General features: G+C 39.7%; 1 protein-coding gene across 3 annotated transcripts in view; it reads left to right on the top strand.

Moving 5' to 3' along the window:
- The first annotated feature begins 3,532 nt into the window (after positions 1 to 3,532).
- igsf9bb (immunoglobulin superfamily, member 9Bb) overlaps positions 3,533 to 25,402 on the top strand; it is a 99,190-nt gene continuing 77,320 nt past the window's right edge. For 2 of the 3 annotated variants that reach the window (XM_032576649.1, XM_032576648.1), the window contains exon 1: positions 3,534 to 3,828. In XM_032576649.1, the coding sequence (XP_032432540.1) occupies positions 3,765 to 3,828 (64 nt within the window). In that variant the 5' untranslated portion in view covers positions 3,534 to 3,764. Of the gene's footprint in view, positions 3,829 to 25,402 lie in introns of all 3 variants that reach the window. The other variant, XM_032576650.1, reaches the window with a different exon arrangement.

The following is a 25,402-nucleotide window of genomic DNA, read 5'->3' as shown; positions in this document are numbered from 1 at the left end:
TTTGTCTTTGACTGTTTGGTCGGATGCCTTGTATATTATCTGATGCTGTTTTTTCTGAGGCTATTTGGTCTGATGTTTGTGGGGTAATTTCCTGACACCCAATATCCTTTGTTGCCTACAGTTTCATACCTGAAGTGACTTGGTCTGATATTTGATGATGTTTTCCTGAGGCTTGATGATGTCCTGAGACATTTACAGGGGTATTCCATATTTCTGATGATGCTATTACACAAGAGAAATTGCAAATAACAGAATCGCTCTAGAAAGGGGACATAGCGTGCACACCCCAACATATTTCTCATATAGAAATAAGACCCATCTATCATATTTGTCCTAAACAAAGAATGCTGACAGCTCAAAACAAACAGGTTTTGAGATACACAAAGTTTTAAGATGTAGCGTCACACTGCGTGGTATGTGTTAGAAATGCATAAAAGACTCCTTTAGGTTAATTCCTGATATTTTGGGATTATCTTAGTGTTTTGACATATTTTCTTTTCCAAATCCAACTCTAATTTAAATCAAACAGACATGAATGCAATCCCAATGGGCACTTTATACAAAACGTCTCAAATCAACTGCTTGTGAGTTATCCAAACATTTTCTTTGTGCACATTTTTAAACACACTAAAGCTTACTTTAAAAACCAAAAGCTTACTTTAAAAGTGAACAGGAATAACTAAACTGTATCTCACACACAGCAAGAGAGTAAATGGCTCCTTTTGGGATTTCTCACCTGAACTATGGTTGCCACAGCCAGCTACTACGACTTCATGCCTCGCTGGATATCTTACAGCAGGAAGTAGGTGCGTCAGGCCATGTTCTCTGGTGTAGCTGAATATCACAGACGTGGTGAAGAAGGGGTCACCTTTCTGGGATATTTAGGTCATCATTAAGACATACTCTGAATCTTCAAAGTGTGGCTTCCAGCAGTCTTGCTCTAAATCCCACCTGCAGTCCTTTCCACCATTTTTTCCTGGGCATTTCATAAAGGCTTCTTCCTATCACTGCACCATTCAGTCTGCATGCTTCAGGAAAGCTTCCACTTAAACGTAGATAAATTTGCTGAAATATTCTCAAACCAGAGGTTCAGTCTTAACCTTTGCAGATGTTTTGACTTAATTAGCTGATTAGATTGTAACACCATCAGTTTTCAATATTTTACTTTATCCCAATATTCTTGGACATTGAACTTTGGGAACCCGATGTCTGGTGTCAAGGCTTCTAATCAAGTCCTTGAGTCTCCAGGTCTTCCTTAAAGTCCTCATTCACCTAAAATCATAATTAGACTAACTGAGCAGTCATTTGTGTTGCCTTCGCTGTCTTCCCTCAAACAGACATGCTCTGCAAGGATTACAGAGTAAGAAGAGAAATTGAATTTTATGCAGTTAAATGGCACGAGACAGACTGGGTTTCATTATTACAGTCTGTGCTCACAGTGCTTAACAGGTCACACCTGACTCATTAAACACCAGGAAAGAATAAAAGGGGGGAAAAAAAGTGGAGCCTAGCGTGGCGCTGTGGCTCTCAGAACATGATGAAAGAAGAATTTCTAAAAGCCATTTGCACTTCACAAGAGTCTTTTTAGCACGCGGCTTGTTATGACAGTTAGGCGAAAGACACGGGGGTAATCCCACTGCCACTGTTGCCAGAATGGCTGTCAAGCATCACAAAAGCAGGCACTCAGCTGCATCTGTTACTCAGCGACGTCTGTGGCAGGGATGCTGACGCGCTGTGGCTCGATGCGGCATGGACATTTACACGGCTGCAGTCAAGCCCAAAGAAGTGAACGATTGTTTAAAAACAACAACAAAAAAGTTAATTAATAGTTTACTTTTGTAAGAGTACCTAGGAACTTTTAATTTGTAATCCATGACATCCTGTTTGCCTGGTGTATTAATATAACACAGCACTGAGTCTACATAGCACCCATTACATTTTATATACACTCCAAGTGGTTGCTTGTAAACGTTAGAGTACCTTAAACACTACAGGGACTCTGTTTGGAACCGTGTGCATTAATCTCATACTAAGCTGCTCATACTTTCTGTCTGCGCCGATGAGAATTCACTCCCCTAGTCATGCTGAGTATTTGCAGTAGTTTCAAATAACACAATCTGACTGGCTTTCTCAATTTTTCTTATAACCATTTTTGAATGGTTTTCTGGGCACTCATAGACTGTGTGTTTTTAACTGAAGTACGGTGACAACATATCTAATGTAACACAGAACTCTGCGAATTCAGGACTTGATGTCTTAAAAATACTCTAATTTTTTCAGGTTTATTCATATAATTTTGGATAAGCTATGGGATAGTGCCAGAAACTTTGTGACTGCAACTTAAGACTAAAGTTTCCCACCATAGACACTCTGGTGAGTCAAGAGGATGAATACTTTGAAAAAAAAAACAAACCCAAAAAACCTTATGTCTACTTTATATGGTTGAGGATCTGTGATGCTGTGGGCTTGTTTCTTTCCCAAATAAAATCCTGGCCCCAGACAATGTCAGGCTGCCTGTACCTCTAGTGTTACAAAGTTGCTATTTAAGGACATCTCATGTTTACATTATTCCGTTGATGCAAACTTAAGTTTTAGCTTGTAGTATTAATGTAACCGAAATAATCCTTAACAGATTACTTAACGCCATACAGCAGAACCTCCTCCTTCCTGGACGTAGGATAGACCTGGCTCTGACGGAGGATGGATGCTCTCTGAGCAACACAGGCTGACTCAGTTGAATATTAACCTGTTATTGACGGAGTTAGCCTATCAATAGAGATGAGTCACGCTGAATCCTCTTAGTCACTCTTCTTGGGTTTGTTTTTTGTGTCACGTATAGGCTAGTACATATTTTGACAGTCTCACTTTCCCACAAGGGATCTGATTACAGTCCGTGTCGCGATGATGCACAGGATTCCTCTCATCTTATTGCGCAGGATGATACTGCAGCTCCGCTACGGCTTCGCACTCCAACCCAACTTGAAACTGCTCCCTTTGCATGGCTACATTCAGGCCCTGCGACTAAAAATGTCAAGCTTTTGCATTTTAAAAAAAGTACTTGTCAATACTTTTGAAAGGTATTTCAATGAGCAGTTCAGATATGGAAAAGACTATAAAGGCCGTAAAGCGCCACATTTGAGAGTTTTCTAAATATCAGAAATTATAGATGCGATGTTGTTCGAATAATAATCACATATCAGTAAATATTCATTTTCAAACGGGTATAAATATACTGTTTTTGATTTGGGCCACCCTGAAACAATGACACCAACAAAAGTAAATAATTTATTTTATGTTTAATCGCATGAAATTGATGAAACATTCAAAACAAAGCGCGAATCAATTGCTTGATCGGAAGCTTGGAACTTCTCATCTATTTTTATTTTCATCAAGTGAACGCACCACTCCGACTGCGGAAGGGACAGCACAGGTAACCAATCAGCGGCTGAAATCCTCTCACGCGCGTCAATGCAACAAGCGCGGAGGCGGGACCGCGGTTGTCTGAAGGGCTGCTCTCGGTCTCGCGGCGCCGCCTGCTCTCGTCCCATTGGCGCAGGTGATCTGTCTCAGGATGCGCGAGGAGAGCGGAGGAGAGGGGAAGAGAGAGGGGAAACCGCCGATGGTGAAGGGTCCAGGGCTCGGTTAACGGGGAAACAAGGATACCGGCCCATCTCTGTTTGTCCTGGGCAGCTGGGCAATGACAGACTCACCGAACGGGGGACTTTGAGATATGACGAGGCTTTTTTCTGGTTGGTTATAGTACTATGATTTGGTATGTGGCCACTTTGATAGCAAGTGTATTCAGCACCCGAGGAACGGCCGCTCAAGGTGAGTCGAAGTGCAGTATCTGTATCCACCGGCGTCCTGTGTTTAAGTTTGAGCTCAGCATTTTTTTTCATCCTTTCAAATAGCATTTTCTCGCTTGCTTGTTTTTCAACTTTTCTAATGTCGTGTGCACGTCTGCAAGTTCATGTGTTCATCACCTGGAACCGGGCGACACATAAAGAACCGGTTCAGTTTTATTTAATAAGCGGTGACAAACCTTGCGTTGAAACCTGCTTCTTCTCACTTGGAGTTGGGTTTAATTTATTTATAGGTCTGCCAGAGATGTGACGTTTTTGGCTTCAGATGGAAATATTTTGCAGTCAATTGGGTTTTTTTTTTTACATCATCCTCCCCAGATGTTTTAGTTCGCTTTATTTTAGCTCCGGCACGTTTTGCCGGCAGTTTGTGGACTGCAGCATCCAGCTTCGGGATCATTCCGTCAAAACGTGAGGAGGAACGGGATTAGTATGGTGGGTCGGTGTGGATGTCGTTAAAATGCTGTGAGTTGATTAACCTCTTCCTGTAAAAGTGTCGAAGTGAGTCGTGACCTGTTCTGTCCGCCAGAGGGAGCGCCTGGTCACCGAGGTGACTGTGAGCAGCTGACTCTGCTCTGCTGTCACTCCTGTAATTTGTGATGGCTGGATGTGAGGCTGAGGAGATTTGACAGCCGTATTGGGTTTGCCCTGATGGCTTCATAAAAGGGAAAAGCCACCTGCAGTTCACCCTGTGCTGCTTGCTGCCGAGGCTGGAGGAAAGGAAGGAATCTCCTTTTGTGTTGGAACTTCTTAAATACACTTTGTAGATCATTTCGGTGATACTTACCACAAGCCTTAAGTCCTTTATATAACTTTGCAGGAAAGGGAAAGTACACCTGAAATCATCGCTGTTAGTAAAATATTCAGTGCAAATTCATAATTGTATAATCAGAGTAAGCTTAAAGTTATTTTTCTGGAGTTGCCACTTTTATTAAACACTATTGGAAGACTTGTGCGACAGACTGGCGACCTGTCCAGGGTGAACCCCGCCTCTCGCCCGGAACGTAGCTGGAGATAGACCCCGGCAACCCTCCTGACCCCATTAGGGACAAGGGTGAACAGAAAATGGATGGATGAATGACTTGTAAGCTAAAGTTTAAAGCTGACTGCATTTTGTTTCAATACCATTCAACATGTCAACTCATTACTACTGAGACCAGTTTCTGACTGCAAAGAATGTCATCAATTGAATTTTTCAGGTGTCAGGTTTTATAACTCTGCTTTCCAGGTCAGAGGAACTCTGATAATCTTTTATGTCCACAACTGCTACGGGATCTTATGGGGTTTTCACACCTCACAGTCCAGTAGTCTCGGTTTGATTGGGGACCAAAATTGCAACGTTCGCTACATTTTCAGCTGGTGCGGTTCGCTTTCAAACTGCATGGTGTTAAACGAATCAAACCATTTAAAAAAAAACTATTTACCTCCTCACCTGTGGTGGCGCTGCACCAAGAACCACTGAAGGAAATTACATGAAAACCTCTTAGGAAGACACTGAGTACAATTTCCTTCACAAAATGTTAAAAACGGAGTGGCAGGAAATTTTAACAGTTGTAGGATTTCTTTCTTTTTTTGTTAAAATACTACAAACTGTTTCCGTTAGCGCAAGACTCACACATTTGTTTTGGTCTTATTTACTCAGAATGCTATTCTCTATGCTATGCGTTTGCTTCCTGCTTTTGGAGTGATCTACGGTCCTCTCGGCATCCACATGCATTCAAACATCACCAGAGTTCTCTTTAACCGAACTGAGACCAAGGTGGGGGTTTTTTCGGTCCGCGTTAGAGTTGGACTGCACATTCACACCTCCCCAAATGAACTGGACTTTCTAGGCAAGTTAACTAGAGTTTGATTAAAGTGGACTTTACAGGGCTGGTGTGAATGCACCCTTGGTGACCAACATTCAAAAGCTCAGGGAGAGTTGTGGGGACATAACAGGGATGGAGAAAAATAGAGTATTGATGAAATATTAATTTTGATATGTAGCAATGCCATGTTTTTTTAACATCTTGCAGCCTTTGCTTAAAGTGTTTCATTGGCTGTTGTTCAATATGTTTGGGATTATAATCCAACAACCTGTTAAGACGACAGACTCCTTCTATGTGGTCTAATGTAGGAAAGTAGAGCCATGTTTGACAAACTGTAGCTTCTGGAAAAAAACCCTAACTGAGAACATTTGGGATGAAGTTTAGGTTAATCTCTGACAAAATGTGAACTTTTCAGGAAAAACTAATAAAAAAAGAGTTTTAAATGTAAAGTCATGTTATTTGGTCAAAGTCGGATGTTACATTTTGCACTTTTCAAAAGTTATTTATCAGGGAAACGACTGACAGATGTGAAGAGTGATCAATAGATTCATCTTCACAAGAAAACAAACATCAGGTAAAATGGAGATCTGAGTTTTATTGTCTGACAGCTACAATGTGTGAAATGAATTTAAAACCTGAGATCCCTGCTGTTGTTTAGTTTAAGTTTTGACTAACACTCATTTAGGAATCATAATCTTTGAAGGCTACTTTTTATAGGATTTGTGCCCATTCTGGTATATCTGGCTGAATATTTGACAACTACTAGGTTTCATATGAAACTCAAACCAGACATTTGCAAACAATTTTTTTTACTGTCTGAAGTTAAATCAGACCAAACGTCCCCTGTTGTAGGTCAGTTTGAATTTGCTACATTATTTCTATTTGCTTAAATATCTCAATAATGAGAGAAAGAATATTTCAGAGATTTATTTATTAATGTTTCAAAGTCAGAAGTTTACATACAGAATTATTACTATCTCTTTAAGCCCAGTTCAGATGATGATGTCATGACTCAAACGTGTCTTTGAACTTATCATTGCAGACTCATCTCGAATGTATCGCTATGCTTGACAGTTGAAAAAGTGTTGTTAGGCTTAAGAGCTTCACCTTCACTCATTGTTCTTGTCCTTCTTGTCAACATTTGTCTCATCTGGTTGTAAAGAATTGGGCTTGTCCATATGGATGGTTGCAAAGTTGGGTTGAACTATATGTCGACTTTGGATCTCTCTCTTCACAACCACCTTGGACAATAACGCGGGTGTTTGAACAGTTTCCAGACTTGAGCTTCGGTAGTTGCTTCTATCTGTCTGAGTGGTATATATGGTTGAAGAAGATCAGAAATGTAGTCTGGGTTTCTATTACGAAGTGCTTTATAAACCATTAAGGAGATTTTAAATTCTATTCTTCGAGCAACAGGCAGCCAGTGCAGGGATCTTAGAACTGGACTGATATGCTGATCTCTTTTTGTTTTAGTTAGGACTCTTGCAGCAGCATTCTGGAGAAGCTGCAGCTGTCCTATTGCTTTTTTTGATAATCCAGTAAAAATTCCATTGCAGTAATCGAGTCTACTAGGCTTGCTTAGTATTGGAACCAAACAAAAAAACTGTCCGCAAACCATATAATATTTCCAACAGTAACCTTGGCAACTATGCAAGCCATAGTTAATACAAGTCATCGTCTTCTCCATGTATGTTGTGTTGACTTGGACCTCAATCACATGATAACGGAGGACCAGAAAGAAAATGGGCACCCAAATCTCACCAAACTTACAGAAATGCCCCAAAACTTCAGATCTGGTTAAAGAGACATTCCATCTCTCTTCGCTGCTCACCTTCAAGAGAGATGGAGAAAAAGATTTCTTCACATCACTGATTAGATGATGGAGCAGCATCTCACAGGCATGCAGGTATATTTGTTTTTATCAGGGACAAGTGTTACTCAACTCAGAAGTTATGTAATTTCTTGCCTAAAGCTTGTTTTAACATTTTTGTCTTAAGCAACACATTTGCACTAGGAGCGAAAATTGTAGCTCGACTTGTATTACGTTAATATACTTGGTTATTATGTTGTGCTACATTAAATGTTTGTGCATTCGTGTGTACACAGACACGTATGGATGCCAACTGCACTCTCAAGCTGGCAGCTGACACTCGGCTCGTCTGCTAACCCCCACGCCCGAGTCGGACGTTCTCCCTCCCTCTCTCCCTCATGATATCCATCCCTCGCTCACGCCGTTTGCTCCTTTCTGTCTGCACCAGCTCCTCGCCAGCCCTTCTACTGCATACACTTGAGTGAATTCGCTCCTCTCTAGGTTTTGAGTGGCCTCTCTCAGCATGGGTGGGCGACTCGGGGAAGGGAACATGGTGGGTTGTGTTAATGGAAGCTCAGGGTGCGCTCCACAGAGAGCTTCACAGGCACACATGTCCACATTCAGCCGTCCCCTCAGGGGAACACTGTGTCTTTAACCAGATCTGAACATATGCCCACTAACAGGCTCTGTGCCCCAGACTAAGTTGCACTAATTATGACTAAGCTGTGTGATAAATGCCGCGCAGTCACCAGATAAATACATATGCCACTGCTTGCCGGGAGGGATGGGGAAGGAAGGCGAGTGGGATGCTGGACGATGGCAAATGTCAAACTCTCGACCCGTTTTAGTTATCAAAATTATGTCAGCTGCAGTATGTAACTTTAATTTTATTTTTACTTTTATTGTTAAAACTTCACCATGTTGTGATGCTGTAACGTAAGACAGATAATCTGTGAACAGATTGATCTCCTCCGCTTCCTCAGTCAGCAGTTATTATTGCTGACTGAAGAAATGCACATCTCCAGACCAAAAGCAATCAGAGCTAGAAGGAGGGGTTTATCTTTGTCAATCAATCTTGTGTGTATGCTGCTAAATCTGTTAATGGTAGAGAAACAACTTACCGTTACAGGAAACCATTTATCTGCTGTCTTGGGTGGCTATGCTAGCTAGCCAGAGCATTCATGATTCATGAGAAGCTCTACTGTTGAAAACATGCTGTAGAGTAACAGAGGGGAGAGAGGATGCTCTGTTTTTTTTTTTTTTTTTTTACAGATGTGGCGTGCATTCACCCATGTTTACTTCAATTGCTAAATGAATTATAGTTTAACAAACTTCTTTGAACTCCTGGGTTCTGTGTCTGACCTTAAAAGGTTCTTTTAGAGAACCTTAGTGAACAAGCAGCATGGAAACCAAGGAATGCTGCAGTCTGGTCAGGGAGGAAGTTCTAGAGGAAGGTGAGGTTATGAAACTATATGCCAAGCCTTGACCATCTGGGCACAAGTCAAAGATCTGGAGCTGTAACTGCAGTGCAAATGCTATTCTATCAAGTATTCACTCATGTTTGCTAAATGCAAAAGCACCATTCACTTTTCAGACTTTTATTTTGGAAAAAAAAAAGAAAAGCTAAACACTATACACTTTTCTTCCTGTGCAGCTCTATGTGCTACTTTGTATTTTTCTGTCACATAAAATCCCTCAGAGTAAGTAGAAGTTTGTCATGGTAACATCAGAAATGTACAAAAGTATAAATTTTCCACGGTCGTATAAATTGATGATTAGTTACCTAGTCACAGTAGTCACAACCAAATTCTTTGACCTCAGAGTGATTTGAAGCTCTCACAGTGATCGTTGGTTTTCTACGCTGCTGCAGCTGTCGCTAGAGAAACTGTAGGTACATCTCGAAATATTAGAATATTGTGAAAAGTTAAGTATTTTTTTAGCACTCATGTCAGAAAGTAGAACTTATAAATTATATAGATTAATTACACAAAAAGTGAACTATTTCAAGCCTTTACTTCTTCTAGTTTTGTAGATAATGGAAAACCATAATTCAGAGTCAGTGTGGAAATTATTATATTACTTCGGATCGATTAAAAAAAGAGGATATTCTAAACAGAAATATTAGGCTTCTGAAAAGTGTGTTAACTTTTATTCACTCAATGCGGCATGGCACGGAGGTGATCAGACTGTTTGATAGCTTGAAGTGTCAAACAGGATTGTTGGGTCTGATTTCGATCATCTTCCTGTTGACAACACTCCATAGAGTCTCTGTTGGGTTCAGGTCAGACCAGTTTGGCCAATCAAGCACAGTCACACCATGGTCACTGAAACTCTTGCACATGCTTGACTCATTTCTTACTGTTCTTGCTCGAGTGCGACTGAAATTTGGAAGGAATCATGCATGAATCACTCCCTTTGGATGACGACTTGCATCAGCTAATGGCCTTGTTGTGAAACTCATGCTTTCTGTTTTAGCTACTGTTTATGTGATTATGTGCAGACAGATCACTGAGTCTGTCTTTTATGAACAGTTTGATGAAGCTGTGCTGTTTGCTCCTTAATTCGCTCATCTTGTGCATGGACCAGTTTTGCAAAGCACTAAATATGTGCTGACACAAACACGGCCATCGAGTCCAGCAGACGTGAGCAGTTTGTGCTCTATTTTTTATTTTTTATTGCGTCAGGTCCCGGTTGTCTTCTCTTCAGCAGGAAACACAGCAGGTGTAAAAGTGCCAGAGAAAGAGACAGAAAGTATTCACTCACAATGAAACCTGGAGAAAAACACAGAAGCACATTTCCAAATGAGTAAGAGATTGTAAGTGACAATAAAGTAATTCTTACCTTTAAATGATTGACTTAAAGATAAAACATGTTGACATGTTGAATTTAAAATGTATCACACTGTGTCCCTAGTACATATAGTGAATCCTGCTGTCTTGTCTTATTGGATGAAAGAGAAGTATTTGTCTTTTTTTGTTGAGCATTGCAGAAATTCCCCAGTGGGCTTCACCAGTGTTGAGCATTTTACTCACAAAGTTAGTTTATTTCAGTTTTGTACCCTTAACTTCTGCATATGGACCACCATCTAGTGCAGGGACATCCAGAGTGAGCCCTGTGGGATATTTACAGCAATTGCAATGATTTTGTGCAGCCCTAATTAAACTTTTTCTAAAATGGAAAGTGTTAGCCTGAACACTTATGTTACCTTGTTTTTTTTGACTGATGTATGCTAAGCTAACTTGGGTTATTGCTGGCTTCTTGTTTGTGTAATATTTGCCAAAGCATATGGCATTTTGGGTGTTTTCTCAGATTTTCCTCTCATCATCTTTCACTCTCTCTCTATAGGTAGACAGAAGCATGCTGTTGTAAAGCAAACAGCAAACTTAGGGTGGACTGGGTGACCCTGACATCAGTCAATAAGAAAAATGCTTTGATCTGCATCTTGATGCTACCCTTAGTATTACAGTTCAGATTAATGCTTCTAGTGTGGTTCTGATTTAGCCTGTGAATTCAGGCTAAAGCAACGTACGCAGCCCTTAATTCTAGGATTGTGTATTTATCTAAGGGTTTTGAAATGTTCATTATTGTCCATATAATTTTGTATTTGTTCTATGGTTTTCTGCACTTGAGACTGTGAAGACCCAATACATTAGACAACTAGAAGTGTGAGTGTACTGTCCCGGTAAAGTAGTGTGGTCATGGATCAGCAAGGTGAACAAAAAACAGCATCAGCCACCGGTTCCAGATTTGTCACAGTCTCACATTCGTAGCTGTAAGTTCTGTTTTGCTGGTTAAATAAGGATTTTCCTGGTTTTGCTGACTCTGGTGGAGTTTGCTTGAAATTCAGAGGCTAACAAACCAACCATAGTAAGTGTAATAGAGAAGCTATGATTTCAGAGACTGAGCAGTGTTAATGTAAAACATCTTGTATCTATGGAAACACATCAGCAACTTCAGAAAGGCAGTTTGAACATTTACTCTGACCTTTCAGAAACAGCTTCATTGCATTTGTATGACAACATTAAGTCTGTTGAACATGAAGAAGAGGTTTATTTGAATCTTATGTTCTCCTGTCATAATTACAGTTCACTATAAGGATGTCCTAATAAAACTCCTGATCAGATGTCTTTTTTGTTTCAGTTTTTTGTTTTCCAACCAGATTAAGATCCTAAAGCTTCTGTCTGTCCAGTCAAACACACCAAACATCTGAGCTTTGGGCTTTCCTCGAAAGCAAGATCAAGATCAACAGAAACTTGGTTTAGTATAAGTCTAAAGTAGAGACAGAGTCCAAGTTAAATGAGACCAAATTTCTCTTTGTTCTCAGAGAAATTTAATTATTTCAATTTTACCTGAAATGTTTGCAACAACATTTTATGATGATGATGATTATTACATTTGACTTACAATCCAAAAGTTTAAGTAGATTTAGGATAATTGTTTTTTAAATGGTATTGGTCAAAACTTTTGGGTTTCTTTCTTCAAGCTTCTCACAACAGTTCTGGTCCATTATTCTTGAAAGAAGAATGGACAGAGGTGGCCTATAAATCAGTCTGATTTGTAGGCCACCTCAGTACATGACACATTTCACTGTGGATAATGACTCTGCCTCACCAGCTTCAGCATCATCGTCATAACGTCTTTGGTTTTTGTTCTGGGGTCATCCTGCACATTTTGGACCAGAACCCGTTAACACAAGCAATGTGTCTTCCTAAGTGGTATGATGGTTGGGCGTTCCCATCATGTCTACACTTGCATAAAATTGTTTGAACTGACGAATGCCGCACCTTCAAGCATCGGTAAATTGTTCCCAAGGATGAACCAGACTTGTGCAGCTGAACAGATCTCTTCCCGATATCCTTGCCTTACTTCTTCTCATCACACCAGCAAAAAGCAGAGTGTTAAAAAAAATCCAATGTGTGCTTCCAATTAGTTCAAATGTGTCAGTTAACCTAAACCAGGTCAGCAAGTGGAAACCCAAAAAGTTTGACCCAAGTCATACATTTTAACCAAATTATCCTTGTGAAGTTACAAAAAATCTCAGAAATAAATTCTGCAAATAGAAATAATTTAAGTTATTCTGACTAACCTAAAATAAGAAAAGTTTGGCCTGATTTAACTACAGACAGTGACAAAAATAATTGTCTTATTGGTTTTTTTGTCTGTAAAAATCTAGTTTCATCTCTATACTGGGGAGACTGATCTTCACACTTATTCTTCTTTGTGAATGTTGGCTGCTGTTTTGGTTGATAAAGTGTCAGAATCCATTTCTTTTAATCACAGTTTTTTTCCCCCTCAAACTTCAATCTTAACTAGGTTTGTAAAACTAACAGACAGAGGTTGAGAAATGACAAGGGAGGAAAAAAAATTATGATACAGGGACGAGTCATGCTACGTCTCCACATTGACTGGTACTTTGTGCTGGGTGAGGAACAGTTTTGCAGATATCCGGTGTCTATTAGCTGCCCTGCAGTTAAAGTTCAACAACAGAGCACAGTGCATTCAATGCCAATGAAAATAAGCTCCTTCCACTCTGAATGCGTCTCTATTCAGTTAAAGGTCTGGTCAGTCAGAGCGTTTTAGATTTTGAGCAAGTGATGATCAAATGCAGAGTAGATTGAAAAAGATCCGAGAGCCCATATGAATCTGAAGCAGACGAATCATCCATATCCTGATGTTGCTCCCTTTTCTGCAGGGAACCCAGAAATACATTATTATTATTATTATTAGCAATAATAAATATTTATCAAATGTTAATTGCTTCAAATATAACAAACATATTTATGGAAGAGGATAGATCATTCCTTTTAGCTATCAGTTTACAATAATTAGCTTTTTTTTCATTAACATGTTATTGACTGTTGCGAAACTGAAGTGTGAGTCATGCTGTTGGTGAATCAGTGTCACTAGAAAGGAAATAAGGTTCACTGTTCTTGTTTGTACGATGTGTTTATTTGACGGATCACTTCGCAAAAGTTCAGATGTCGAATAGAAGAAGATGGCAAAAGGTTAGTTGCTATAGTGTTCAGTCAGATCTTGGGTCAATGCAGACATCATCTTTCACAACTTAAAACAATTTAACATTTTTCAGACCAGGTACGCAGAAAATTGGCTGATAGATTAGTCGATATAGAGATAACTGAGTGTAAAAGCAGCAACCAGTTCTACAAATACCGTATTTGACTACTTTTTTCACACGTTTTGAACCAGGCGGCTTTTCTGTGGATTTTTCTTCAACCACCAGGGGGCTCTATAGCAGGAAGTGAATCATTGGAAGTCAAAATTGGAAATCAAAGAAGAAAGTGCTGCTTTTCATTTAGAACAAGCACATGCTAGCAGCAGGCACGACGGAGAAATTTATTCAAACTAATACCCCCTCATCAAGGACACAACACGAAGAAGTTCATATGATGCAGCTTTTAAGTTGAAGGTTATCGATCTGGTAGTACAGCTCGATAAACGCCGCTGCACGTAAACTCGGCGTGAGTTTACGTGCAGCTATCTATGGTTCGGCGTTGGAGACGCAGGGCTGCGTCCTTAATAGCAGATTTATTCAGGTGGAAAACCGAGAGCAGCGGAGAGACCAGCGGCTTATATATGTAAGTTTCCAGGTTTTAATTTTTTTAAAATATTTTTTTTAAACTTTGTGGGTGTGGCTTATAGTGAGGTGCGCTCTATAGTCCGGAAAATACGGTAAATAATTTGATTCATTAGTTTTAGGATAAAATCGTGTTTTCATTCGGAGCGTTTTAAAAAAAAAAAAAAAAAAAAAAAGCTATTCTAGGCTTCAAACTTCCCTTTGTGATGTGTTGGTCCTGTCTTCCAACTCCTAGCGTGTATTCAGGGATAAACTGGGTGTAGAAAATCGAACTGGTATGTAGCCCAGCTACTTAATTAATTTGTTTCCCACAAACTTTTTTGTGTTCCAATTTTTTGATGATTCCTCCAGTCTAATCACTTAATGAGCAGTCGAAGTGAAGTGGGTGGCTGATGGCAAAAACAAAGCTGCTGACCAAGAAAAGACAGGCTCTCAGTCCTGTAAGCATTTTCACACACACACACACGCACACACACATACACTCACACAGTGTTGGGATATTTTCAGCTTTTCATTAGGAGTGCCTGACTGTGACCTTTCCATTGATCTGATCTCTGCTGTTAAAAACTAAATGACTCTGCACATAAATATGGCAGTGGATCACCTGTTCAGATTTATGTTTTGTTGTTTTTGCTGGACAGTCAGTAGAAAATCCCACCACAGTTATCACAGTTATCAGCTAAAGGGTACTACTCTATGTCCTTTTATGTATCAACTGGTACCTGCAGTAGCATGGAGCATTGTGTGGTGTGGACTCAGAACTTGGGAAACGCATGGGAACTGTTGAGCAACCAAATATGCGTAAAGCTAATATTTAAAGAGAAAGCATTAGGGTGTGTTGTCCATAAGTTCAAAGACTTTCACTTACTTCAGCGTACTTCACTCTATGAGGCCGGCTCAATGTGAATGTCTGCTTGATACATCCTCACAGACCTCCATTTTTACAACTGTGTACCTGTTACTCACTGTTTCACAGTAAACTGCCCAGAAAATCTTTGGGAACCACTGCACTAGCAGGTGTTCGGTGGCTGTCCTTGTGGAGAAACGGGGCTAGGTGCCCAACTAGCTGTATCCATTTGCATTATGGGACATGAAGTACTACAACTGGTACACTTGATTATGAAATCTCAACTGTTCACGGACTCACAGTTGCATAGCATGCACAGTACACCCAAGTAAGTGGGAGCCTTTACTACTTCACTGTTGCAGAAACAGGAGCTTTTCTGACCTTGTTTGGCATCAGAGTTTCTGTCATTGGCATTAGCACAGCTAGCATCTGGGCTGCCTGTTTGCCTGCCTCATAGGTAAAACATCTCTGAACAAAATTTGTGCTTTTTTTGTCAGTTTAAGAAAGCAACATGCTGTTCACAGGACTTCTATATTTGGTAATTGTTCAGTTGAGGCGCCGAAGTGACAGGAAGCGCTGAGTGTTTGTGTTAGAAAATGGGCACAACTTGGGGAGATTTTCACACAAAGGAGTATTTTTGAATAATTTATGTTTTAGTATCGATTGTGTTTAATTGTTTATGATTTTTGCAACCCTACCAGTTAGTAGTTTGTTAGTTTAAAAAGACTTTTGTTGCCTGGTTTCAAACATATTCCTGGACTGTCAAAGGACAACGTTAAGCCTTGTGCTGACAGACTCGTGACTTTTTAAAAAGTTTTAATTAGATGTTACTGGTACTTTATTTTTGTTGACCTATTTTCTAACGGTTTACATCCTTCAGAAATAATAGAAATCACAGTGTTGAGCGCTCACTCTTCTTCCAACTTTGAGTTGTTCCAGTTCAGCTCATCTCATGTGTCTGCTTTGGAAATAGAAGTCTCCTCATGGTTACATAATCCTATCAGTCAAACAGTGTACAGCCACCGTGAGGAAATAATAAAGCAATGTATCTGCATCTCTCTTACTGACCCTGAATCAGACTGAATTCAGTAGAAACTTAAAGCCTACAGTACTGCAGGCTGAGCCAGACAAGTTGATTCTGTAATTGCTTTTTATACGTTAGGTTTTCTCTTGTTTAAGTGGGATTACTTTGTGGGTTTACAGGTCGGAAGAGCAATTTATAACTCAGACCTCAGTGGCTTGATGGTTGTCAAAATGAATGGAGTGAAGATGAAATGACCTGATACAGAATATACCCAAACATTGGACTGTTGGTTGTGAGTCTCTGTTGTCCACTTGGATGTTAAAGCAGTGTTACCTGCTGATCCTTGACATGATGTCATTCGCGGAGTTGTTGCCATGTTGTGAACACAACACCCTGGTGTGTTCACAGGGGATCTCTGGAGATTTCCTCCATACATGTCTGCTGTTTTACCCGTCCAACTGTAATTTATTTGCAATCTATTTATCTCTTTCTTTCTTCATCTTGACCCATTATGTTTAGATTTCCTTGCATAACAGTGTCATTTTACCATAGAAGAAAAATCTATGTAATTGCTAATGCTTCTTTAAAAAGAAAAAAGTATTGTATTGTTCTGGATGTTGCATTTTGCACCTCCTTGTGACAAAGTGGGTACAGGCAGTGAGTGAGATGAGTGGGAATGTCTCCTGCTACTCCTGAAGTAGCATTACTGTTGCTCAGAGTAGACAAAACACTTCATACAACCTATAGATGCCAATCAGTCTGATATTTGGCCTAAGGAGAGGTGACTGACAGTCAACTGGCAACCCTTAACCTCCACTTTGGGTCAGTGAACTAATCTGCTGCTGGGTTTGCCAAGATGATGGAAAATATTGTTGGTAAGAGATATTTTGTGATGTGTCACACTGTCCCCTCCCCTTAAGAGTTAAGATTGTACAGTCTTACTCTAACATACAGTTTTTTTGTTTTGTTTTTGTGTTGGTATGAATCTACATACATCGTCTTGCATGTTCCAAACCAGTACTGAATTTTCCATGAACGCTGGTTGCCATGAGCGTCCAGTGAATGTTTGCAGCCGATGTTTGCTGAACATCAAAATGAAACGCGATTAACTGTTCGGTGGACGTTGTCTCTGGACGGTCAGCTCACATCTAGGAAACATCCAGCAAATGTTCAGCCGACATTCACTGAACGTCCACAGCCCAACGTCAGAGACGCGACCCTATCTAACGAGACAAGAGATTTAGTGAAAAATAATAGCTGGGATGCACATTTTAATGATATAACAACTGATTAAATAAAATCATAGCAAAATCATTTTTTTTCCTCAGTGACTGAACATTCAGATAATGTTGGTGATCGACAGGTCTGAAGGTCCTCTGAATATTTGCTTGTTGGCTGTGTTGCTGCTGGTACACCTGAATTTCCCCACTGAGAGACTTTACGTCCCATTCAGGCCTAGTTTGAACTTTAGCACGTTGTCTTCACCATGCCTGGGTGCCGAAATACATTAAGTTGCTCTGCCATGTGACTGGATGATTTTCAAAGTGTGTAAACAAGCATCAGAACAGGTGAAGTAAAAACTTGTTCTTTATTACTGAGATGCGGTTGAACAGTTTTGCCTTGACATTTGGTGGAATGTTTTCATGAAGAAGCTGTTTTTATACACCCTCAACAGACCTTTCACATTAAGTCAAGCATGACTCCAGCATTTTTCTGTTTAGGCACTTCAGATTTTTCCAAGTGCTGAGAATAATATAATTAAATTTAATTTAAACGTTGCCTTGAACTGAGACTTTGAAGCTTGACATGGTGGCAACAGAACCCTTTATATCTCATCTGGTGTCCTGTAACTTTAGAGATCAGCATTGCCATCTCGGCAACACGCTGCACCATACAGTGTAATTCAAAGACCGAATTCATCTTTGTCAGAGAAACCTCAGTCTGATCTCAGTAATTACTCAGGGTTTCTATATCAACTTGTAGGAACAATTATGCTTGGCAGGTAAAAGATGAGAGAAGCACATCCATTGTTTAATTAGTCCTGTGGAATGATTGGAGTTTTTCCAGACATATGTCTGGGCACATATTTTTATTCTATTATCAGGTTGAGGCTATATCGCTATCCACCGATACAAAGTATTTTCCTAATCCAGCTGTGTCCTGCTGAAATAACCTTGGACCTTTTGAGAATAGATGACTCTTTTAAAATCCTGACATATGAAAGTCAGTCATAGCATGGACACTAATGGACCCATAAACCACCACAGATACTGTTTGGAGTTTTTAAAACTTTTACTCTGAACAGCTTGGATGGGTTTTCTCAATAACCCAACATCCCTTTGTTCCATTAATCGTCTGTATCCAAATGTAACCTCATCTGACTATATGATGTGTGTCTCTTGGACTAAACTAATCCTACTGGATGTTTCTGTCACAGGCAAACCCAACACATTTCACTGAGTGAGACTTATTTGACATTTCCTAGCGTATTCTAAAATATCAGAAACCTTTACATCTTTCTTTGTCCCTCTCAAAGCTTCTTTGAGTTTATTGTGGTAACCACACTCTGTCAATCACTGCTTTAGGAAAGCTTATATTAGCCACTGTTCAAGAACACAGAGACTTTAATAAGGCTACAAGCTCCATCTTTGGACTAAAGCCTTTTGTTTATTGTATGGTTGCACTTCCTACTTTGCTCCATAATACCCACATCTTAAGGCCACTCAGCCACTCTGTGTCAGGATTGTGGTCTTTCATAAGCCTATTTTATTTATCCGCCTTGTCACATTGTTACTATGACAATGCAATAATGCAGATGCTGTTTGTGGATAACGCTAATGAATTCAGCCTCCAGAAAGCTTCTGCAGTCAGACTTACCCATTATTCTCAAAGGAAAGTCTCTGCTGTAATTTGTCAGTGTTTTCCTGATTTGCTTAGAGACTCTAGTTTTCAAAGGACACAGATTTTGTAATGTTTCTGGTGCTGCCTGTTCAGGTATTTCTTAGTGGTACTTTCAGATGTAGGGTGTCTGAAATCTAAGGTCTTCCATTTTCTTTCAGAAGGTTTTTAGTGCAGCAGTTTGGTTTTGATATTGACTTCCTGCTAACATACATCTTGGTTTCCCTGTGGGGTTTTATATACATTCTCTCACTACTGTACGCCATACGCCTACTCCCTTCCCTCCCCTCTCCTTCTTCTCAGCCCACTTCCCCGAGCTGGCTGGCTTTCTCTCCAGTCTCATTTTACAGCCTGGCCCAGTGATGCAGCACAGTCAGCTTCCTACATGCAGACTCTCCACACTCATTAATCATTCATGGAATTGAGTCTTAATATATCGGATCATAGCCTCATCTGTGCTGTTTTAAATTAAACTCAAGTTTTAAGCTTAACACCCCAACACCCGTCGTGAAGGGGTTGCATGTTGGCAAAGCTTAAAAATTGGAGAAAAATCCTTGTGTGGACCAGTAATTAGGAACTTATCCTGCCCAATGTACAAGACATGGTGGAAATTTCAAGACACACGTGTTTAAATTTCCACTTAAAAAGTGTAGTAGCTTTAGCTTTGTTTCAACAAATAGCTTGTTCTTACGACTCATTGATAAAGGCCAGATTTATGGCCGAATAATGACGCAGATGCTTCCACCTTAGCTTTGACTCTCTGCAGCTGCTCCAGGTTGCTTTACTGATTAATGCTCTGTGCTACTACCCACTGAGTTTAGGAGGACTATTATACTTTGAGAGGTTCAGAGTTGTTACTCTGGATTTTACTTAAGGGTATCAGAAAAAGGGGTACTGAGTCATTTATGAAAGGACACACCATGCACTCTTCTCTTTCTACTTCACATTTAGGCCCTACTTTGTGTTGGTCTTTCACATAAATTTTCAATAAATTGTAATGAGGTTTGTGGTAACTTGACATGATGAGAAAGACGTCAAGCGTTATTAACACTTCTACAAAGTACCACAACTAGTGATTGGACTTGATTGAAATAAATATAAAAATAAAATAAAAATTCAGAAACCCTTATTGCTTCTAAATTATTGAAAAAATAGACATATGAGCTCAACAGAGACATGTATTGTTTTTAATCTGTTATTTGTGCTATTCAACCATCGGATTGGCGCAAAGTGCTATGATACTCTTTCAGTTTTCAAGTGTTTCAGGGAAAGTGAACTGTGGATTCTGACGTTAGCGTGGAGAACGTCTGTGCTGCTGCAACATGTTTGGCATTGAGATGGGATTTTAGGCTTGAATAGCTTTGCTAATACGCAAACTGCTTTTTGCACAGATTGCACACTACTATTGTCTTCTCCAGTGTCTCATCAGGTTTGGAAGCAAAAACTGGTCGTCTGATCCGCGGTCATCCATCAGAGTTCTTCGCGGGTGTCGCTACTTATGGGTGTACCAGAAACGAATACAAAGGTTCCGACTTGGGACTTTCGTATATAAAAACAACAAAAAGTGATTAAGTTTTAATCCATTAAAATCTATTCAATTAATTAATTAATCAAAATAAATGCGTAAAGCTCCAGCTCTAAATGCCATATAATTTTACCAGGGAAATGGTAAAGATTATCTCTGCGGTTCTTCATCTTTGCTCCACTGGCTTGTAAATTGCTTCTGTGTTTTACTCCCAGGTAATATGAGAGGAATGATAAAAATAAAAAAATAGCAACAATGACGATGTGATGGACATGACACTTAAATCTCCATTTTGATCAAATTAAGCTTTGATGTAAGGCTGGATACTGTGTTTTTATTTACACTAATGATTTATAATTAGTATATTTTGAAGATGACAGTTGGGTAAGGCCTAACTTTTGGACATATGTTCTTGGATTATGTAAAACAGCTATAAAGCATCTTTACTCCCAACACATTTGGTACATTTTCTCAGGGTGGTATCCATAGTGCTCGATCGCCCCGTAAGGATCATGCTGACTGATCAACATGGCGGCCTCTATGGATGGCTTCAAGGTGTCGGGTAACAACTTACCTTGCATTCTGCTGACATGAACTGTTCTTAGTCCTCCGTTCAGAAGGTCATATCAATGTCATCCAGCCAAAAGGTTTTAGACAAACATGAGCTCTCAGTGAAGAGGTTCAGTAATTCACTGAAATTGTTAAAAACTATTAAAACATGTGGAGAATGCATGGTTTAGCATCTGATTAATGTAGAGATTGCAGAGGTGAGCAGAAATATGAGAGGTTTTTGGAGAGATGGGAATAGGAAGTGTGTGTGTGTGTGTGTATCTTCTTGACGCAGGATAGAGTTGTCATATGTAAATAAAGACATAATTAGGGCAACATCCTGGTTTTACTGAAAGCTGCTTACACTGTTCAATGGACATCATTCCGCAGAGAAAAACAGCATTTATCTCCTACATTTGGTAGGAGTCAGTACTCAGTAATCTCACCTGGGGAGATGCATGTTTAGTAATTTCTGCAATAAAGTTGGCACATTTCTTTCCGTTGACCTCATTTCTAAGTTTTCATACAAGGATTAAGCAAATCCTGAATGAAATCAATGAATGTGGCATTTTGTTGAAAACCTCAAAGTTGTTCCTGCCCTGCAGACCGAATGTTATCCTTAATCTTTGGCAGAAAACCTACACACTTATCATTTCTACTGAAAATAAATGGAAACTGTTTGGATCCAAATCATGTCCAGTAATAAGGTTCTTCCAGCCGTCAAACATCCGTTTCCTTTTTTTTTGCCTTTGTAATAAAAAAATAAAATTAAAACAGAAACAATATGCATACTGCACAATCAATTACTGTAAAACATTGCCACTGTTTTCAGATGTCCTGTACAATGAATATCATTCGACGAGTTGTCAGTGAGGAATACTGCTGCACCTCTTGTAAAGCAGCTCAATTGTGGAAAAAAAAACAACTGTTCTGATTATTTTGGTCGATTTGAAATCAAGACTATTGGATAGTTATTATTAGATACAATGCTCCAGGTCTGATAGTTGGTAACTTCTGGGTCAATTAGACATAATGTTCTGTGTTAGATTTTCACAGCAATGCTTTTCCTAAAACATATCCGCGAAGTTTCTTATCTTTTTTGCTCGCACATTACTACTGGAAAACATTTTTTTATTATCTATCAGGCTCCAGCAGTTCTGTTTTTTTACACCGAACAAATGTTCAGTTTAGACCGAGATGTGTGTTTATGTAGATGCGATGACATCGTTTCCTGCTTTAAATGTGCCGAGGGAAACTGTGAGTGTTTTCATTCTTCATTGCTGCATTTCTTTCTCCCCTGACAAGTGAAGGTAAAACATTAGGCAAACATCTGATTTCTGACAACGTATCTGTCTTCATGAAAAACACAAAGCAATGTTTGCTGAATCCGGCACTCTTGACTGGGAACATCTGCTAGATGCTGCAAATGTAAATGTCAGTATACTTACACAATGAATCTAAATTATGGTGCTCTGCTGTCGCTCTTTGATTGCTGTGACTGAAAAAAAAAAAGGCGTAGGTTGTTTTTATCGTCACTTATCGCTATCACAAAGAATACCATATTTTATCACGATACAGTTTTAAGTCCATATCATCCACCTGTATTAATAAGTCAGTCACATCAAGATTCTAACTATGCATTTTATTTATATGATGAGTAAACACACACATGGCAAAGCAACACAGTAACTTCATTCACCTATGCAGGGAGAAGGCTGTTAAAGACTCCAAGCCCCATTTGATAGAAACGAGGCTTGTTCAGTCATCAGTTTAATGAACATAAAAACTCCTCTGCAGCCACTGAATCATCCATGCTCCTTTGTGGGGATTCCTGAACTCGAGCATCCGCTGATCTGCCATCTGACCTAAATTTCAGCTGATCAGCAGGAGGTAAGAGGCTCAAAAACACTTTGCTGTCCTCAAAAGACACTTCAAGGCAAAATTAAGATATCAGGTATAAGTACAAGGTACAAGTGCTTCAAGTGCAGAAGATAGAGCACTCCTGTTTAGTCCTAATGAAATGTAGTCCTGCTCTTGCTGTTTCGCGGTCATCATCTGTGTTAGAGCAAATATTTCCTCTCCTGTAATCCATTGTTTCTGGGTCACACTGAAGTGACTCCTGACTGCTTTTTGGCTCTTTCGGGTCTCCTGGATGTCCGTGTAGATAATTATGACGCCATATTTTCTTGCTTTAGAGAAAATGCATTTCCCTTGCTGTGATTGAATGATGTTGGCTACGTGACCCATCAGAGCCAGATGCTATTGGCTCTGATGGTTCGATGAATGTGTCACTCATCCAAACGGCCCAGTGGGCTCCTGAGAAATTGCCCCATGTTATTTATAAAGTCTGATTACCATGCTGAAGCACAGAGTGAACAGAGGGCTTTTTGTTTGCGGTACTTTGACTCTTCTTTCACAAAACGATTGTTGTTAGGTGACGTGAGTGGATGTAAAAGTTGCAGGGTGGTAGCTCTTGAGGACTGGACTTGAAATAATACCGCTACAAAACTTCTGTGCTTTGCCTTTTTTTGCATTTTGACACAGTAAATGGTCAGATCCCAGGCTGTGATTTGCTAAATGTTTTGGATTACAATTACACTTTCACATCACAAAATACATCTTCTAGGCAGATGGGTTTAAAAAAAAAAAAAAAAATTCAGTGTTTTTCATCTTAATTTAATAGTTCTCAGTAACATAGGTGTTGATATTTAGATCTAGAAGATCTTCTCAACTCAAATAAACCTAGTAGTTCTTGTATTTTGAGTAGATCTCTCAAAATGAGGCCCAGAGTTCAAGGGGTCACAGGTCATCTGTGACAGAAAAAATGTGTACATTTTATCAACAATTATTCTCATTAACTAATCTAAACAATGTTGATCTTCTAAATATATATATTTTTTTTTTTGCTGAATCCTAACTTACATGGTTTAACTGGTATGGTGTGGGGTTGGTTTAAAAAAGATTTTCTTCTTTTGTCAGATGGAATCTGAAAGGAGAATCCTTAAAAAATAGGGTTTAGTAATGAATCAGACCTTATTCTCTTATTCAGTAATGCGTCATGCACACCAGAGAATTTAGCTTTTCACAATAAAAACAAGACTGCAACAGCTGCCACAGTACGCCATCGCTGTACTGAGGTTTGGAAGATCAAACTGGCTGGTAAAAAACAAAACCTGTCCGTGTTTTCTGAAGAGACATGATAAATTGGGGAACTGCGCAAACACATGCGCACGCAAAAATGCTCACTTATGTACTTGTGTACCCAATTCTGCATGCAAATGAGGAGGGATGGTTAGGGGTGTGTGTGTCGAACTACTCCAACAATTCCTCATGATGTCCCCCATAAGTTTCTGGGAAGAGGAACTTTGATGCTGCAGTTCGGTCTTCAATCGCCTGCATGGTGTCTAATAGCATGGGGCTTCACATCCCAGCGCTTTAGTTCTGACCTCGTCCCTTGAGAACTACATGTTGTGCAATCTTGAAGTTTAGCTATTTCTTTACGGTGACATGTTCCAGAAACACCTTTGGAATATTGTATCTCCAGTGGTGCAGCAGTGGTTATTTACTCAGATTGTCTAACTCCACATATTTTTTCATCGCTGTTACCATGATTAGCATAAAATTCCAAAAAGGCCCTTCACTGCAGGCAGAAACAGCGTTGCTGCCGCTTTGGCCCTCCGTTGTGCACATCTAAAATAACTAAAGCATTCTTCATCAAGACCTTGCAAAGGACATCCTTATTCTGCCTTTTTTCCCCTCATTGTCATGCAGTCAGTCCAGTATGAAGTCTTCAGGGGCAGATCAAGAATTCAGGGAATTCCTCATTATTTATCTTAAGAGTGCGGTAGTTCTCAGAAAACATGAGCAGAAAGGTCATGACTGGTTTGTTACCATGGTGGCAGCGCATTAAGGTCCGGGGTGAGGCGGCGTCAGTGACAGCCCAACCATCGACATGAGGCCTGGAAGCATTCACTCACTGAGAACCTGAAGCAGGGATCGCCATGCTGGCGTCAGGCGACGCGTATGACCTCATCATGGCAACATATTGTGCTAGCTTATAGTTTGTTGCTGCTAGAATTTCCACCCCGTAAATTTCAAACTCCATACCAATGCCAAGAAAAATATCATCTAGCTGAGGTCAAAATGTATGGAGTGATGTGGAACATTTCAGAACCTCAATTTTAAGAACCTCTCGGCTCCTAAAGTTGAATAAATGGTCTCTGAACAGCATTTTAGCAGTGATGCTAAAATCTGAGTCTTGACTTAGGAATGTCAGGTCACAGATGATTAGCTTCATCTCCAGCAGATGTAGATCATGAAGAAGAAGCTGATTAATTAAGATTTTGCTAATGGCTGCATTATGGGGTAACTGGCTAATCTTTCTTTTCACAGAGATTTGAGCTGGTAAATATTTTTTTCTACAATTGAATCATTTTTTACTTTGTCTGACAGTAATATATTCCGCCTGCTGCAGCACGACGTCTCT

The sequence above is a fragment of the Xiphophorus hellerii genome, chromosome 11 (assembly GCF_003331165.1).
Source record: "Xiphophorus hellerii strain 12219 chromosome 11, Xiphophorus_hellerii-4.1, whole genome shotgun sequence".
Classification (NCBI taxonomy): Eukaryota; Metazoa; Chordata; class Actinopteri; order Cyprinodontiformes; family Poeciliidae; genus Xiphophorus; species Xiphophorus hellerii.
Note: the sequence above shows the minus strand (reverse complement) of the source record. Positions and strands in the feature narration are given on the sequence as shown.